Source organism: Rhynchophorus ferrugineus, unplaced genomic scaffold, assembly GCF_030347505.1.
Source record: "Rhynchophorus ferrugineus isolate W39M unplaced genomic scaffold, kcgeb_rfMv2 rfM3, whole genome shotgun sequence".
Taxonomy (NCBI): domain Eukaryota; kingdom Metazoa; phylum Arthropoda; class Insecta; order Coleoptera; family Curculionidae; genus Rhynchophorus; species Rhynchophorus ferrugineus.
This window is the reverse complement of record NW_027472582.1, coordinates 51,547,325-51,566,411: the sequence shown is the minus strand read 5'-3', so window position 1 is coordinate 51,566,411 and position 19,087 is coordinate 51,547,325. Positions and strand designations below refer to the sequence as shown.

General features: G+C 31.1%; 1 protein-coding gene across 2 annotated transcripts in view; it reads left to right on the top strand.

Moving 5' to 3' along the window:
• Window positions 1-4,210, top strand: part of Al (aristaless) — a 248,081-nt gene extending 243,871 nt beyond the window's left edge. For both annotated transcript variants that reach the window (XM_076399811.1, XM_076399812.1), the window contains one exon: window positions 3,560-4,210. In XM_076399811.1, coding sequence (XP_076255926.1) covers window positions 3,560-4,066 — 507 coding nt within the window. In that variant the 3' untranslated portion in view covers window positions 4,067-4,210. The remainder of the gene's footprint in view (window positions 1-3,559) is intronic.
• The last annotated feature ends 14,877 nt before the right edge of the window (window positions 4,211-19,087 follow it).

Here is a 19,087-nt window from a genome sequence, read left to right as displayed (position 1 = left end):
ATCGATTCAATCGCCGGTATCGTTGACTGCATTCGATTAAGATGGGCAATAATATATCTGAAAGAAATTTGCCCACTCATGCTTCTGGCGTTAACCAGTAGTGATACTACCTGTAATTAGTTTTCCATTCCCTATCTAGCTATTATTTTACCTTATTAAATTTATTCGTCTGACACTGTTCGCCGTAATAAAGAGCTTATTATCGACACCTATCTGATATTTAACTCTTTCGCTTTATTGACGATTCCCCATTACGTGATTGAGCGTTTCGCTCTCGAATTGCTCGGAAATACAATTTTGTTTTATCGAGATGTTATTAACCGGTAGCCATCCATTACGGCCGTCTGTATGTTGTTTTTTTCCTTGAAAATTAACTTTTCATTTATGAAAATTGTCTGTTGCTAAAACGTTTTAGTTGTCTTGCATATATAGGACTGATGTTCTTTCTTTTTATTTTCGTAATCCTCTAAATATACTAGATATTTTAATTTCTTTTATTGCATATTACGTTTTAGAAACGCCTAGTACAATCTTAATTTACAAACTAATGCATTAATGTCGTTCTTTTGTACTTATACAGTAATTTGGAAGTGCTTGAATAAATGCATCAGTATGTCTGTTCCAAATTAACATTAAATTAAACTATTTAACAAAAAAGTGAATTCAAAAATCAATCAAAAAGTTTTAATTTTCTGATTTCCTGTGCTGCTGCATTGATTTCGCATTTTGACTTTTTCATATTTTACGTCAAAATTTTGGATAACTTTGTAGATCGATTTAGTCCGTTGCATCCGCAGCGATAAATATAGGCATAATATAGGCAGTCGAAAAACGTTTGCTTTAACAGTGATGGATTATTACTCGGTTTGATGTCTTATTAAAACTCGATATTTTCACCTCTTAAGTCGGATTAGGCTTGATTTATTGACTGACGAATCAACTCCTTTAATTTAAGGTCAATTTGGTACCGACTAACTAGTAATCTGCTTAAATATGAGTCTGATCTGTTTCCAGTTGCGCATCCCTCAAGTGATATTATTAGGTTCTTGTCTGGGAAAACGAATTTCAGCACTTTCTACTTAAGTACTTTAAGGTTGCATATATTTAGTAATAGTTATTAAATAACGCGATTGAAAGATATTATCATTAGTTCTCATCATCTCTAAAGTTGTTAGGCTTTGAAAGTTAAGGTATACTTAGCGAAAGTTGTATTGTGTTGATGGCGATAATGTGTTTAAGTGAAAGGTAGTATCAGAATTGCTTTGGCCGTTTTAGATCCAGATAAACTCGCCTTAACCGACCTCTCGTTGAAAATTTAGTAAAATTAAGAGAAATTTAAAACTATTGATGTAGGCCTAAAGAGAAATGTCCTATATTTTAAAAATTTCCTAGCCTGTGCATCACTTATTGAAATTGTTTTCAAAAATCCTTTTTTCTGGAAACACGATGATTGGGTCTTGACAAACCAGCTCGCAATCATAAAACTGATTTTATATTATTGAAAGTATCGTCCTTGCCTCTTCAATTAATGTCTTTGGGGATTAAAAGAGAAGAATATATTGAATCAGATAAAGAATATATTGAATTACTTCTGAAATAGTTTAATAGCCAGTAAAATACCGAACTCTGTGTTGAAAATAGTTAAAACTATCGCAATTGGGTATTGTAACACCAATTGTAATATGCAAAACGATTTGGTTAAATATACTTCTATTTACAATTTATCTTGTTTTTTGCTTGAAGATAAAAAATCAGATGAATTTATTTTCTAATTTTTTATTTAGCAATATTCCTCTGTAATGCTACTGCATCTTTGCGACTTGAAAATACATTATATTCATATATATTATTAATTATTAATTCCTGATGGAAACATCATTCGTAAATTATTATATAAAAATTAATATAAGAGAGCTCCTTAATCACTACATTTTTGCAACACCATCATCTTTATAAAAGCTGAACAGTAACACCAATATTATTAATGTAATATCCTCTATTAAAAATTATTTATGAAACAAATATAATAAGTAACAACTGTTATATATTTTTAAAAAATTTTACGTCACTTCCATCCTTTCCATAATTATCAAAATTTTTAACGCAATTTAATATATATTAAATATTTTAGCATTAGTTTTAAAAGTGACATGAAAGGATATATATATATATATATATGGAAAACAATAGAAATATTGTTGACAATGTTGAACATTAAATAAATGTTCATTTCAATTTTACATTATTAAGCACTCGTAATTTATAAAAATCGCACTGCTCTGAAATAATAAAATATTACGTTAGTCCTATTTTCTATGAAAGTAATAAATGATTTTTTAAAAACCATTAGAATGTTGACCGAATGGGAAAAAATATTTGGTTCTACTGAAATGTAATAAATCGGAATTTTTTGCTGTGTGGATCGAAAGAATATATATTGAATGATAAAGAAAATCAAATGTGCACTGGAAATACTTTTGATATTACATAATCACATTGATCGAGTTGATTTACATGGATTAATATCATTCGTTGATGTTAGTTTAAATAAGTTTTGTGCTATATTAAAAAAGAAGCATAAATTATTATGTTTTTATGATAGGACTAAATGATACTACCATTAATTGGAAGCAACAAAAGTACAAAAAAACGGTTAAATAGCAGTATAATAACGATTTTATCTAAAACAAAAGAATCCTCGCGTGTATAGCTGCGTCAAAGAAGAATGAGTCACTAACCTATTCCAGTTACAACAAATTACTTTATAAAATTAACTTGAAGTAATGTGGTTACAATGTCAGCTTTAGATCTCACTGACTAGCAAGCCCATCCTATTAACAGTCTCCTGAAATATCGCATTGTTAATATAATTACGGCGGCCACAACATCAATAATTGCTATCATAATGACTTAATCTATTTTAATTATAAAATTGGAATGTATACAATCTTTTGTCGGTAGCAAATTATCTACTGAGAAAAAGCTTCTCGCTCTTTTTTTCTTTGTGATATAAAAATGTTAACTCGTACGTCTGCGCTAATCAGAGCTAGTTTGAAGAATTTTTCTACGAACCTAAATGGCGCGACTGAAATTATTGCTAGTTGGTTTATAGCGCCTTCAGCTTCAAGTTGCAAGAATCTTCTGGTATTGTTACGAAATCACATTTACACGAACATTTTATAACTAATTATTGATGTCTCGATATGTGGTTTAATATACTTTTCTTTTGTTTTGTGTAGATACTATGGATATTATCAATTTAATTTACTATAGATATGTTTTATATCAACATATTCTTTTTTTTTTCATTTTCGGTCAGAATGCGTCATTTGTGGAAAGACTGTTGTATTGAATGAAGAATTTAATATCTCTAGGTATCGAGCATCGATTGATGGTAACAGTGTTACGATAAGTTTGACTTTTGTTCTTGATTTTGTTTCGAATTTTATTCTGCTTTAATAAGGAAACTCCATATATTTTTTAAAATGTGTTAAACATTAATATTTTATTTAACATAATGATTTTTCTCAATAGTAATTTATCTTCTTGTTCTTTTCAGGTTTGGTTCCAAAACCGTCGAGCAAAGTGGAGGAAACAGGAAAAAGTCGGACCTCAAGGTCATCCTTACACTCCTTATCTCAACCAAACCACCACTGCTCCTTCGCCTTCGGTGGTTCCACCATCCCTGCCCACTCCCTTCAATTTGCCATTCGGTTTACGAAAACCTTTCGATCCTCTCACCTTCAGATACGCGCCTCACGTTTTACCAGGATATCTTCCTACTCCATCATATCATCGAACTGGACCTCCACTGCTACCGCCATCCGTAGGGCTCTATCCTTCGGCCAGTTCCTTCCAAACGCTTCTAGCGAATATCTCAGCTGCTCAAAGACCCAAACAGGAATTCACTGCGTCCCCGCCGTTGTCTCCAGGTGGAAACCCAAGTGCTGTTACTCCACCCGAGGTCGATAGGAGAAGTTCCAGTATTGCCTCGTTGCGATTGAAGGCTAGAGAACACGAGCTAAGATTAGAAATGCTACGACAAAGTGGGGATTTGATTAGTTAAGTTGTGGTTAGCAAAAATGACTTTTGTAAGAACATACAATTTCAAATTAGTCCGGAATTTTTTCGGGATTTCTTAGATTATAGAATTGTGTCAAGTGCAAAGAATCTTGCTGGCTTTATTTCATTCCAATTTAGAATTGTTACTATCATAATTTCGTTGCACTTTATTTGTGTTTTTAATATCTTTTTGTTCTACCTTTCAAGTGTCTTAGCCCAAAAAGGAGTTTGTGGCCTTATTTGAATGTATCCGTCCATTAACGACTATAACTGTAAAACAAATAATTATTATATGTATAAAAATGTTCTTTAAACAAGAGTGCTAAGGTTTCACGAAATCTAATTAATGTTAAAGCTTAACAAAAGTGTACTTAAAAACTCATCGAAATTGATATCTCTTTCAATAGATTAGAGAGCTTACTGGTATTTCCGTATTGCAATTATTAACTTTTTTATATCTATTTTGTATTATCATTGTTAAAATTAAGTAAACTTAAATTCTAGTTATAATATTTAGTATAAAGAACCCAACTGTAGCAATGTAAATTTATAGATTTAATGACTTACATAGTTAGGTAAATTTTAATTACTTGATTGTTTCCATACAATTATTAGGTTATGTATGTTTGTTTGGTAGACTGTGACAGACATAAAAGTATTACTTTACTTATTACTATGTACATATAATGATTTTTTTTAATATACATAGCGAATTGTTTTAGCTTGTATTGTGTAGAGATTATGCTTATATTAATTGTTTTTATTGTTCGAAAAACTGCAATATTTATTTTCTGTATAATTTTGGTAACTATGCCGTCCAAACGTACTTTATATTTAAAGAAACTATTTAAAATAAAAGGTTTTATTCAGTTTTGCTGTTTTTTTTTGCAATTGACTTTTAACCCTAACTCCTTTTTTTTAATGCACGTTTATATACATATATATCTATAGAATTTGGCTATTAGTTATTATATGCTATTAATATATAATATATAAGAATATTCCACCATTGTTCCTTACTAACTTGAATTTATTATCATAGCAAAGCAGTTAGTCTGTAGTGTATATATTTATCTTAATATGTAGTAAATATGATTAAATAATGGATATGAAGATATGTTGTTAAGACTATAATATTAAGATATAAAATTGATAGCTTTATATATTATTGTTATGTAAGATTAAATGGATAACATCTGATTTGTTATAGTACTATTCGATGTATACTCTTCAGGTATTTTATAATACTTAATTATTTTTATTTTTAACACTTAATTGCATCTTTTATCTGTTTTCATAAGAAGGGGTTTTACCGGCTAACACTATTTTATATATTTTGCTTATTTTATAGACATATTTTGAAGTACAAATAGTCAATTAAGATATCATCTCAGATACTTACTTAATTGAAATATTAATTCTTTTTAAAATTTTACAATATTACAAAATAATTACTAATGCTTATGTCAGGAGTGATATTTGGACGCACGACTGACTGCCTTTGGATATCAATTCACCAAGGAGTGGGGCGTAAGTAATTAGAGCTCCATCTGTGCCTTGTTAATGTTTATAAAAAAATAATTTACAAATTATGAGTTTGAACATATTAATCATAATCATGTCTACAATTAGATTTTTAGAGATTAAATACGGATATATTAGGAGGTATCGTTAACAATCTGATACAAAGATTCACATTTTGCAGTGACTGTCTTTGAATAAAGATTTCTAAGGGCAATATTTAGCTAGACGGCCCATTTCTATAACCGAATTAGTTTATTTTGCAACAATTTTAAATATTATGCATATAAATATGGTCATATATCTACAATTATGTATAATTAATAATTATATATAATTATAAATTTATATTTGGTAAGCTGCTTAAAATCACGGTTGATGCTGCTGGTTTTGTATACTTAAAACAAGTTAATTCATTTAGAGACTTTAATATATTGGGGTTAACAGATATCACAGAGACTGTTATCTAAATTATTATTTCTTAAATCATTCTCTATTACTATTCAATTTTCTGAACTATAAACTACTTACTATTCGCGCTATTTCCAATAGCTAAGAGATTTCATGTTGAAAAATCATCTCAATAAGTAATAGAAATTCTATGTGTTCAAAAAGTAACAGCTTATTACATTTTGTTTATATTACACAATACGTACATAGTCATTCAAGAAATTTACATCTATGATTACAGGGCTTTCATAATATAAAATGTATATATTATAATATAAAAGTACTTAATTATTCTTAATAATATTTTATATAGTATTTAAACTATAATTTAGATATATATCAAATTGTATATCCTATATGCATATGACAAATTCTTCTCTGTATAGTCTTTATCTGTATTACCAATTGCAAAACCTTCTCGGTATTTTCTCAAACAATAGATTTTTGGATCGGTTGAAACATTGACTTTATTGAACCGAATTTTGTAATCACTGTGTATTCAGTGTTTAGTGAAAGCCTGGTTTTCATATCTCATACATAGTTTATGGCCTTTATTTCTATAATAATATTACCTTGGCCAGTCCATAGTTGGAGACCAATGCGATCTGTTGTTCCTTGCAGAAGTCAGTGAAGAGTTAATTATTATTTAACTTCATAACATTATTCCCTTAAACAAAATGAGAGCAGATGACACTAAAAATGATGGAACTGTTTTGTCGAAAGATACAGCATGACCTACGATTAAATAGATTCATTTATCAGTCAATTAGAAAGAAAATACGCTACCAAAACAAAGTTATTCGATTATTTCATGATTATTGCGACTGCACGATGAGCTCGAAGTCAAATGGATCTAATAGGACGTTATCAAGATTTCCTCGTCATCATCATGGAAACATAATATGAGGTTACTAAGTCACAATAATGTAGAAACAATAAAGCTAGTGGATAATGTGTAGGAACCCGAAGACTGAAGCGAACTAAACCATAGAAACTTGCATAAAGTGTATACATATTATCAATATATTTATTATATTATTGTCAGCTCCAGCTTAAGTTAGTTTCAAATAATTTTGATTTGGAAATACATATCGCTATATTTATTCCTCACTGGGCTTGCTTGTGTATTGATGCAAACACAACAGACCAACAGTAATAAATTAATTTGTAAATTAACATTATAATAAGCATATTTAATATAACATTTTATTTAAAACTATTATCAACATTAAATTGAGTAATTTATTTTACTCATAGTCAGTCGCGGATTGAACAATTGCTGCTCACATGTTATATTTAATAATATTAAATATATTTTTAACTGACAATAACTTTAATTTATATAAACTAGTAGATTATAGAAATGTATTAAGAGGCATGTATCGATCAATGTGTATTAAAAGTTACTATATTTCATTAAGAACTGCCTTAAAGTCAGTATACATTTGAACTTCATCTATATAATGTTATAAACGAATTTCGAAAAATTTCGAAGAAGAAAAAGCGAAATGTATTAGGAAATAAAGCTAAACGAATTAAATTTCTACCGAATTTTAAAGGACTGAGGAAGAATTTGAACTAGAATGGCAGTGAAAAGTTTCGGTATATTTGGTATTTTTCAATCAACTAATCTAGTTTAATTACTTTAAACATTATTGTAACAGGTCCATTGAAATGTCTGCGGCCTACTATAGTTAAACACATTTTCTTAGTAAAATTAATTTATTTATTCAACATATTTCCCTTCAAGGGTGATACACACACACACACACTTTAAAATGGGCCTCAGTTTGGGGATCACCCCTTAATTCGACGAAAATTTCATCCCGGCGAGCATTTGTTTGAGATATGAGAACAGGAAATAGTCGCTGGTGGCCAGATCTGGAGAATAGATGAGGAAGCAATTTGAAGCCCAATTCATAGACTTGTGCCATCGTTTTCAGTCACTTGTGACATGGTGCATTGTCTTGGCGAATCGGCACTTTCTTTTTCTTAAAATGCGCCTGTTTTTCGACGATTTAGTTCTTTAAACGGTCCAATAACGCTATGTATAGTCGCTGTTGATGGTCCTTCCTTTTTCAAGATGGTCAATGAAAATTATTCAATGCGGATCCCAAAATTCAGACGCTATGATTTTGCCAGCCGACTGTTGCGTTTTCCCGCGCTGGAGCGGGTTTATCGTGAGCAGTCCACTCGGATGACTGTTTATTGGACTTCAAAGTGAAATGATGGAGCCATATTTCATTTATTGTTACATATCGATGCGAAAATTCACGTTTATTACGATTTATCATCTTCAAACACTCCTCCGAATCATCACCTCTGGAAATAGTTAGTAGCAATTCAGAAAAGATGGTACAAGTAACACCGGTTTGGAAATCAGGAACATTGACAATCGCTTCTGAATATACTCTATGCTACCACAAACGGTCAGAACTCTTTTAATGCATATGGGAATATAAATATGCTCTTAAATAATGCTCCATGTGACCATTATGTCTGCCGATCAATAGTACATAACTTAATTTTTTTCTCAATAGATGTGGAAATAGCCAATATCGTAGAACAGTCTATCTAGTGTTTTTTAATATCATCTTCAATTAACGATTTTTCTTAAAAGAAAAGCTAAATATCTAACAACTTACTTATTTAACATTGTGACATTATTTGGTTATAGCCGATTTTATAATACATTTAGTCCTTTTATTTTAAAAACAATTTGGTTAGGTAATTTGTTGCCAGAGCAATCAATATATCAACATTTCGAGACCTTATTCAAAAAATCCACAGGAGGTATCCCCTTTCTGAATTAGGCGTACCTTTAGAGTGTCGCCGACAATGTAAACAACCCAAAATAAATCCCAACCAAAACCACACTCGACTACTCTTATTCACGTTTTGTCGCGTCCAATGTGAAATAAAAAGGAACGTGTAAACTCTTAAAAATTTTAATCCATTTTACTTTCTGCACCATTAGGGCGGTTGCTTTTGGTACTTTTCGCTTCAAATATATAATAGGTCAAAGATACCGCCGATTGATTTGGATTATACTGTATGTGTGAAGATTCTGAATAGATAAATGAGAAGTATTTTGTGCCGAGAGTAAAAAGTGTAAATGTGAGTTAAGCTCGTAACACATGGATAAGTGAGACGTAAAAGTGGTGCCGAATATTGATATAAAGTGCTGACATATTTAAGATCCAAGTGGAAGATTATTTTACTATGTGTAGCTACAATATTAGCGTTAGTATCAATTTACTTAATTACATTTATTTACTTAATGCATTACAATATTTATTTTATTACATACGTACAATATAATTATTATATCATTTAATATTTAATTCGTCATAATTCCTATAAAGTTCTACGTAAAATGTATCTTATGTAAAATAGTACAATATTTATAGCTTGTTCGTGATGTATTTTGCTTCGTATTAAACAGTTGCAAGATTTTGTTCTCTTGCTCCCGCTAATACAAGTTTCTTTATCCCTATTTTTCCTCACACGGACTGTGTCTTTACATGGCCTACCCATTGTAAACTTAATAAATTAACTGGTTAATTTAATAAGTAAATATGTAACGCTAATAAAAACCCAAAAAGTACAAAAATTATAAAATAATTTTGCAACATATACACAAAATTAAATAACCAACAAAACAAATCTATATTAATATAACTGTTTGGGTTCGACACCGAGTTCAAGTGAACAATTGTTATAATAGCCGGTTAGCCGGTTTGGTGGCGCAGTGGTAAAGGCGGTAGGATGATTCTCCTACCGTTGCCGTTATAACCGCGGGTTCGAATCCTGCTGGGGGCATGGTCGTAAATTTTTGTGGTTGTTTAATATTCGTGATTGTCCTAGGCAAGAGCGTAAAATCCGACAAGGAAAATGATCCCAGTCCAGCAGGCTGGGTAAGACCGGATGTCTTCTGGGATAATTTCTAAAGTTGATCACTCGTCAGTCGGTAGGCGTAATGCTGAAGACCGTGGTTCGAAGCCCACGTTAAACTGTCCATTCCAGATAAACCCATAGTTGATAAAAGGAGACTTTAAAATATAAAAAAAAATGTTATCGTAATATTATAAATAGATAAATAGGTAGGTATTAAGCTAAATAGTGCGTATACTATAGAATATAAAATACGTCTAGTAGAGAGGTTAAATAAGGTTTTTTTTATGTTTATTTAGTTATTACAACGATTATTGTATACATACTTTGTTTTAAAACGTTCCTTTTTGTGTTCAAAATCTAAGTTTGGTTATAATTTTTACTTTTACTGATACTGGTTACTTTTTAGTGAGTTCCTTATTTATTTTTTGAAGTCGGTTCAATTTTTTTGTTAAAAGAACTTTTTTTTATTTTTAGTCTTTTTTCTTTTTAGATATATTTTTAGTCTGTATTTAGTTTCTAGTATTTATTTAGTCAGTATTTATTTATTACAATGATTATTATGTACATAGTTTATTTTAAAACCTTTCTTTTTGTGTTAAAAATCTAATAATGATTATTTTTACTTTTTAGAGAGTTCCTTATTTACTTTTTGAAGTTGGTTAACTGAAATAATTGTGGTCAACAAGTGTCAATCAAATGTACACCAGGATTAGATTAAAAGAAATAAATATCGAATTTCTGGTTTCTTGTGTTGTCGAATATTTTATTGAATAATATAGTTTTACGAAGTATTTAGTTATATTTTAGTTATATATATATATATATATATATATATATATATATATATATATATATATATATATATATATATATATATATATATATATATATATATATATATGTTATGACACAGAGAAGTTTTAAACACCTTGAACAATACTTACGTATATATAATGTATGAATTCAAATGTTATTTCTGATGGAAGTAAAAGAAACTAAGCAGATGTCTAGTTTAAGCATCCATAACTTAACATGTTAAAGAATGTCTAAACACAGATTTTGTAAAATTAAATGAAGTATTGCAATTGCATCTGCATGTACGTTTGTAAGGGTATTATTAAAATAAATATCAAAATTTCAATTTGTCCATTTTATTTACCTAAATATTGTAAGGTAATATGACACTACCCCGGATACACGTTATCGTTCCATAGAGCTACTAAAAGTTAGAAGAAAATCAAACATGTATCAACAAGTCTATATAACTTCATTCTTGTGAAGTACTTCTTAAGACGTACTGAAGTAATTTTACGTAAAATAACATTTAAAATCTGTGAATTTGTAATTATTGCACAATTGCAGTTGTCAACCATTAAAGACTGATCACCACTGACTAATCGATTCTGATCTAATTTAGGTTGTTTGTAATACCAGGTCCACCAGCAAAAAATTCGGTTATCCTGTTTTCCCGTAGGTGGCTTAAAACCAAATTTCTAAATGTGAAATATAAATTAAATAGAACAAGGAAATGAAGAAACCTCAAAAATTCCAAACATTTGAATATGGAAATGATGGTTAGGAAAGGTTAAGTGATGTCAATATTTCGTAACGATGGGTGTTTGAGTTAATATGACAAATTTTTAAATGTTGTCCTATTATATCTAATCAAATGTTAATAATAACACTTGTAATTCAAAAATATTGCTTTTAGAACACATCTAACATATATTATTCTTATAAATTATTATTTTTGTGATTTCTTATTACAGTCATTATACCAATGCCATTTTCTTCGTAGTATAAGTTAACATTACCTTCATTAATGATATAATCAATGTTAATACATAGAAACACACAGTATCTTATTTAAACCGCGAATATTAATGTTCTTTTGTTTCCTGCTTGCTGCGCATGGTATTTTTTCTTGTTTTCGGCACCGATGTTCAATGAAAAACAACTTAATAAATGACCAGCAGTGGAATTGGCAGCCGAAATGATTTTTTTAAACCCGGCCCGCGATTATAATTCACTAATAACTAGTTAGGAGGGTTCGAACGATAGCGAAGCCGGTCTTCTTGAAAAGATATAATTTATGAACTAATATACTTAACTAACAATTTTTGATTTAGGCGTTCCCGCTTTCATAAAACAGCGATCCCAATTAAATGATTCCTTTATCATATTAAGATCAGCTATGCGGTCCAAACCGAGGCTACTATCGAACTTTAATTACAACCATTTACGATTATAATTATCCTTATCTGGTCATAATATAATGATATAGTAAAAATTATACCACGAACCATTTTTTGTGTTGTTTTTTATTCTCGTAAGTGCAAATGTCCGATAGAACAGATTGATATGAGAGAGCTTCTTTTTTTCTCTCCACTTCCTTTACATGTCAGTGTATATTTGACATGTGCTCGGTATAAAATCATTATAAGTAGTCAGGGATGTGCAACTGCAGTGCTAAGTAGTGGGCAAAGTTTTGCTTTTTGATTGGTTAGTTTAAAATAGTTATGTAGAAACCTGTAAGGAAAATACTTCGCTTTGATTGGTCTGCCATTTCGCCTGATTACTTTGTGACGTCACATTTATTGGCCAATAGTATTTAAATGAAAATCAACTTTAATTTTTAAAATTAATTCATTAAAATAAAATCCTATAAATCCTATACAAATATACATAAGTGTAAATAATATAAATGTAATAAACAAAAAGCAAAAAAAAACAACTATGAACTCTATTCTAGGCAAAATTAAAATATCTATAATTCTTCTATAACGCCTTCCCATATTTGTTTAGTGCCATCAATTTTATGAGATCTATTAGAATTCTAATTTATCTTGATATATTGAAGGTAAACTTTAAATCCTTCCCTGTTGATATTGTATTAACTTCATTAAACCAAAAATACAATCACACCTCATAATAACTTTTAAAATTTGGTCTTGGAAAACACAGGAAACGCTAAAAATTTATGCGTTTTTTAAAGATATTTAGATTTTAGAGTATTTAATCTGTGGAACTACTTAATATAGAATGTAGACAATTATTGCGTGTTGTATCTTTTTCAGAAGTGTTGTTAAATAGCTTGAATTAAGACTAAAATACAATATTAGACTCTTGTTTTTCTCAGAGCAAAGTTCTCTGGAACTGAAAATGTAGACTCAACTGGTGATTTAACAACATCAAGTGGTAATAGATCTCCCGTTAAAAAATAATATAAGTTATTTAACATGTTCATCTTCTTCACAATTTTCTCCGGGAGAATGATGTGAAAAAATTGAAGTGATGATGTGCCCTTTTAAATATTTCTCGAACATACTAGGGGAAGGATGCTGTTCCTATCTCCATGACCTCTAATAGATCCAACAAAATCCTTTAAGCAATCTTGGTTAAGATTTGTTAAACAAATATAGTTATTTGTAAATTTAAATATACAATAGCTCTACTATAAAATTATTGAACACTGATTGTTTTAAAAAGTTAAAGTATTACAAATATTTTAGGGATATTTTACAATTAAAAATGGTATTTATTACTACTAATTATCCAATTATCTTAATTATTACCTTCTTGTAAGACTTCTTTATGTAGAGACATCACACTGACAGCATACGAACAACTTGGTACATTAATTGAATTTTAATACTACTAACATCTTCATAAGTAGGTTTTGATTTTTTGTAAACAAACAATATATAAACAGACATGTAGTAGATAGATAATTTTATATGTACCTGATAAAACAATGTTGGATATGCACTAAAATGTCCGTGACAGATACCATGACGTTGATATATTTGCATTGTGGTTTATCCAGGTAACTTACTACTATTTACTTGATCAACCCATTTTTGGAAAGGAGCGAGATCATTATTTGGGAAATGATGTCTAATTTCCGTAGTAGATTTTTACCCCGGTACAGTACATCTTTTGCTACACTGACGCATTGTCATCAATTTTTATATAATTACTCCATAATAATTAATGTAAAACAGAAAATAAGCTCAACGTAAGACGAAGATTTCTTGATCTAAACAAAAACCAAAACCTTAAAACAACAACCTTAAAAATGGACGCCCATAGAAAATGCTGACTTCACACAATTTCATCGACCAATCACGTCCCACGTGAGTGGCGGCACCAGGAATTTAAACTAGTCAATCACAATTTGCGATCGCAGCGCTACCGTTGATTGAACTAAACAAAACCTTTTCCCAAAGTCGCCTATACCTTGAAATTTCTATTTTTTCTATGTAAGTAGTATCGAGGTACGGCGGGCGGGAACATATTGTAGCTTTGAAACTTCACCAGAGGTCCTGATATGAAGAGAAAATGTAGTGAATATCACAATAGACAGGTCAATTGAAAAGTCCCCGACCTACCATAGTAAAGCATATTTTTTGGCAAAATTAGTTTTTTTTTATCCAACATAATTCCATTTAAGGGTGTTACCCTGATTATAGCGACCCTCCAAATTCTCGATGCCATTCTTGTAGTACGATTCGTCCTTTGCTTCAAAATAGGGCTCAGTTTCGGCGATAACCTCTTCTTCGACGAAAATTGCTTCCCAGCGAGCACTGTTTTGAGATCTGAGAACAGGAAATAGTCGCTGGGGACCAGATCTAGAGAATAGGATGGATGGATAGATTTTTGCCATCGTTTCCACTCACCTGTAACATGGTGCGTTGTATCAACATTTTCTTTTTCTTTAAATGTTTCTTTAACAGTCGCTGTTGATGGTCCTTCCTTGTTCAAGGCAGTCAATGAAACTTATTCCATGCGCATCTCAAAATACAGACGCCATAAACTTGCCAGTCGACTATTGCGTTTTCCTACGCTTTGGATCGCCTTCATCGTGTGCAGTCCACTCGGATGATTGTCGACTTGAGTTCGGAGTGAAATACTTTGCACAGAGTTTTCTCATACCCAAAGATTTGTGAATGATATGATGTACAGGTTCAGTTGATATATTTAGAGTGTCTGCTATTCATTCAATTTCAATTTACGGTCATTCAAAATCATTTTGTGGATTTTTTAAATGTTTTTGTCGGTAACAACCCTTTTGGGCATTCACCGTCTTCGGTGCTTATTTCATCACGTCTAAGCTTAGCATACCAATCCATGATGGTTGATTTTCCAGGGACAGTGTCCGAAAATTCGGCACCAAGCCAAATTTTTTGCTTCAACTGTATGTTTTCCCTTCAAAAAGTAATATTTTATCAACAAGCGAAATTCCTTTTTATCCATTTTTTTCACAGTAACAAAAGTTGCTTTACTCAAAATGCCGTAATTCACAAATTAATGATCCGACAGCTGTCAAATTTATACACGCATCTTTTGAGTGTTAGGGCTAATAAAAAGCATATGAATTTAATTCTGGTAACGCCATCTATGTGCCAGGCCGGGGACTTTTTAATTGACCTGTTAAATAAATCGATTGGGTTTGGTAGGAAATCGCGTAAAACATTCCAAAGTCAGAGACGTATATTACAATGGTTTGGACCAATCCAAAAAGGCGAATTCCTGGAAAACTTCTGTGGCAACATCGACATTTAGAAGGAAAATGTAATGAGTAGCTCTGACAGAGACATGGATTAAAGTCGTACAGTGTGATCTGAAAAAATAGGAAAGTAACGCTGACCGATACCAGAAGGAGAGAATGGTGAGCTTCGATTAACGTCCTGCGGCACTAGCAGCAATATGCTGTGTGAGGAGGATACGCTTCTCTCAAACTCCAATTATTGGTTGATCATGATCATGAATTTTGTACTTATTTATAATATTTTGATTGGATTCTTCAATCGATTTCTTTGGAATATCAAAAGTTTTTTCTCATTTTTGATTTTCTTTTAGAAAGCCTGGCGGTTAGTTTAAACCATATTGTGTCTAAGTAGTTTGTTCTTCTTGCGGCGCTGACGATCAATAGTACTTTCACTTCTTTGGGGGTCGCCTTAGTGGTCGTCAGCCTAATGCTTTACCATTTCTCGCTATTTTTGCCATTCTGATGTCTTTCATTCTGGACATGTGCTGGTTCCAGAATCTTCGTCGTTCCATGATCCATCTTTCCACGACCTTCATGTTGCATTCCTCGCGAATGCCTCTTTCTTAGGTATCTTAATATATTTCTGGCAATTGTTCGTAATACATATCGTTAAAGCGGACAATTCTGTGTAGTACTTCAGCTGTATATGTTATGACTTATTTATTGTATTGTTGTATTGTATTGTTGTTAACTATTCCTTGTTGTAACAGGCGAGTAAACAGTCTTATGAAGATATCCAACATGAATATTCCTTGGTAGTTTACTGGGTGTGATAATTCCCTTACGCAGCAAGTTGTTCGGTTAGTGGGGAAGACAACCGGTTCTGGAGATTCGCCGTTTTTAATTTGTTTTGTGTAGTATAGTTTACCAAATATTCACCCCGATAGTATCTCTCCTCTTGTGTGCTATGTTGTTTATTAGTTTCGTTTTATTTTCTTGCTGACTACTTATTTGCTTTTCGAAAACATATATGGTAACTCAATTGCTATAAATATATCAAGTTCATCATCTTTTCATTTAAGCTCTCATCAGTATTTGATAAAAAATATGTTTAAATTATTATATTTATATACATGGCATGGATAAAATAACATGAGCACCTAATATATACACAATATTTATTTATTATAAAGATTTGTATAGTGTCCGAGTAGTTTACAAACGGAATACTATCCTATTTTTGTGCCAAAACAGCCGGAAAATTCAGCGAGGTCGAAGACAGAAATCTACTCTTGATTTTCTGCTCTAAATTCCCGCAATGGTCCAGCTATGTGGAGGTATGGCAATTATTCTGGTCAGGGAAGATATTTGATGATATTCTGGTAATCCTTAAACTAATATAAATCTTTTTGATTGTTTCTATGGACGTTCTTTTGAGGTTCATTAAACTGGCTGTAATATATACAGAAAGCAATGTAAATGATTTATGGAACCACACCATATTTTTCTAATTATACAATATCTGGGATTTATAATCATTGAGCCATTTTCTTCGCAGATTAATGCTGAGTCTCTATAAACTGTTTTGTAATAGCAGCCCTTCAATGAATGTTAGCTTTATGGAGATCCTGGAATGTACCTTTTGTCGAAACAGTATTACGCAAGTGAGTGTGAGTACTTAGTTCAGTTGTCACTTGTCATGGTAGATTTATATTGACTTGCCACAAACCTTTTCAATGCTCGCCATCAGTAAGTCGCTGTCAGTAAATTTTGGATTCACCCCCCTTAGTGCCTCTTCACCAATGACGCTTTATGATGCTTTCACTCTCCTACCATTATCGTAAATATTGTCGCTAGTAAAACGTTAAACAATTCAGCTGGTTTCGTCACAGATCCTACCGCTAACCACGTCCCGACCATTTGCTCCTTTTCGAAGTCTGAGAGATTATACATTTTACCAGTTGTTGGTTTGATCGCCGTAAAACAAAGCATATAGTAGACTGAAATATAACCTACAAGACTTGACATGCAATCTGATCTTTTTATATGCACGGCATTATTTATACGAACGTAATGTTGTCAATATGTGACAATTTGTATTAAATAGTATTGTGTTCATATTGTACCGTCTATCCCCTGTAAATAGTAACTGTTTCCTCTGAATTATCAAGTTTATTCTATTCTATATAAATGACATCAATATCTCGTTATCGAATGATATTTTTTTGTGTTGACAAAATGTTAAAATGAAAGTATAATAAAAAAGTCAACATAGTTTAAGCCAATTTGCAAATGATCATCACAAACATTTGTTTATTTTTGAATAGTAACATTAATAATATATATGACATTAAATATTACAATGTGACAAAATCTACTGTAAAATATGCCCATGATCAACATGATTTTCAAGATATCATCTGTTGATATTTTTTTGTTATTTATAAATTTGTAAATACACATTAAGAAAAACCCATGCAGTTATATAATATCTTTATTTAACTTAACTATATTATTTTGTTTATTCAATACATAAATAAATCACCCCTTTTATAAGTAACAGGTCAATTGAAAAATCCCCCGCCTACAATAGTAAAACAAACTATTTTGGCAAAATTATTTTTTTCAGCATAATTCCCTTCAAGGGTGATACACTAATTATAGCGACCCCCCAACTTTTCGATACCATTTTTGTGGTACGATTCGTCATTTGCTTTATTATAGGCCTCAGTCTCTGCGATCGAGGAAAGTTTCTTTCCAACGAGTATTCTCTTGAGAACTGAGAACAGGAAATAGTCGCTGGGAGCCAGATCTGAATAATACGGTGGATGAGGAAGCAATTCGAAGCCCAATTCATATATTTTTGCCATCGTTTTCACTGACTTGTGGCACGGTGCATTGTCTTGGTGAAGCAGCAATTTATTTTTCTATAAATGTGGCCGTTTTTCGTCGATTTCGTCCTTCAAACAGTCCAATAACGCTATGTAATAGTCACTGTGGATGGTCTTTTTTTTTCAAAAAAAAAATTAACTTACATAAACTTATCATAAAATAGATTATAGATATAGTAGAATATCATAAAATTTTGTCAGCTTTCTTTTGAAGTTTGGTACTTGAATAATGTATATAATAAAGAGTACTTGTGTAGTATCGTAATTTTGATTTTAATCGTCTATTTTGAAGCTAAGGACAAGTCGTACTACATAAATGGTATCGAAAAGTTGGAGGGTCGCTATAAGCAGTGTATCACCCTTGAAGGGAATTATGTTGAATAAAAAAAGCTAATTTTCCCAAAGAATGTGTTTTACTATGGAAGACATTTTCAATTGACGTGTTAATTTCAGAACGATCTTTCTGCATTTGATTTTTGCAATAAAGTAGTTCAGTAGCATTTTTGTTTGAATTTAACATGTTAAAATATGAAATTATGTTTTTGAACCGTAACTTAATATTTTCAGAAGTGGAAATGGTATGTTTATGATACATATTATGTATACGTATTATGAAACTAATTAAAGTAATTAGAGCGAGAAAAAAATCGATTTAATTTTCTCGTACTATATGGATCGTGGGTCGGGTTAATGGTACCGTTCATATTTTAGCCCATGTCAAATTTTCGGGCCGGGTACCTGGCCGATCTCCGAACAATTATCTAATTAAAATTAA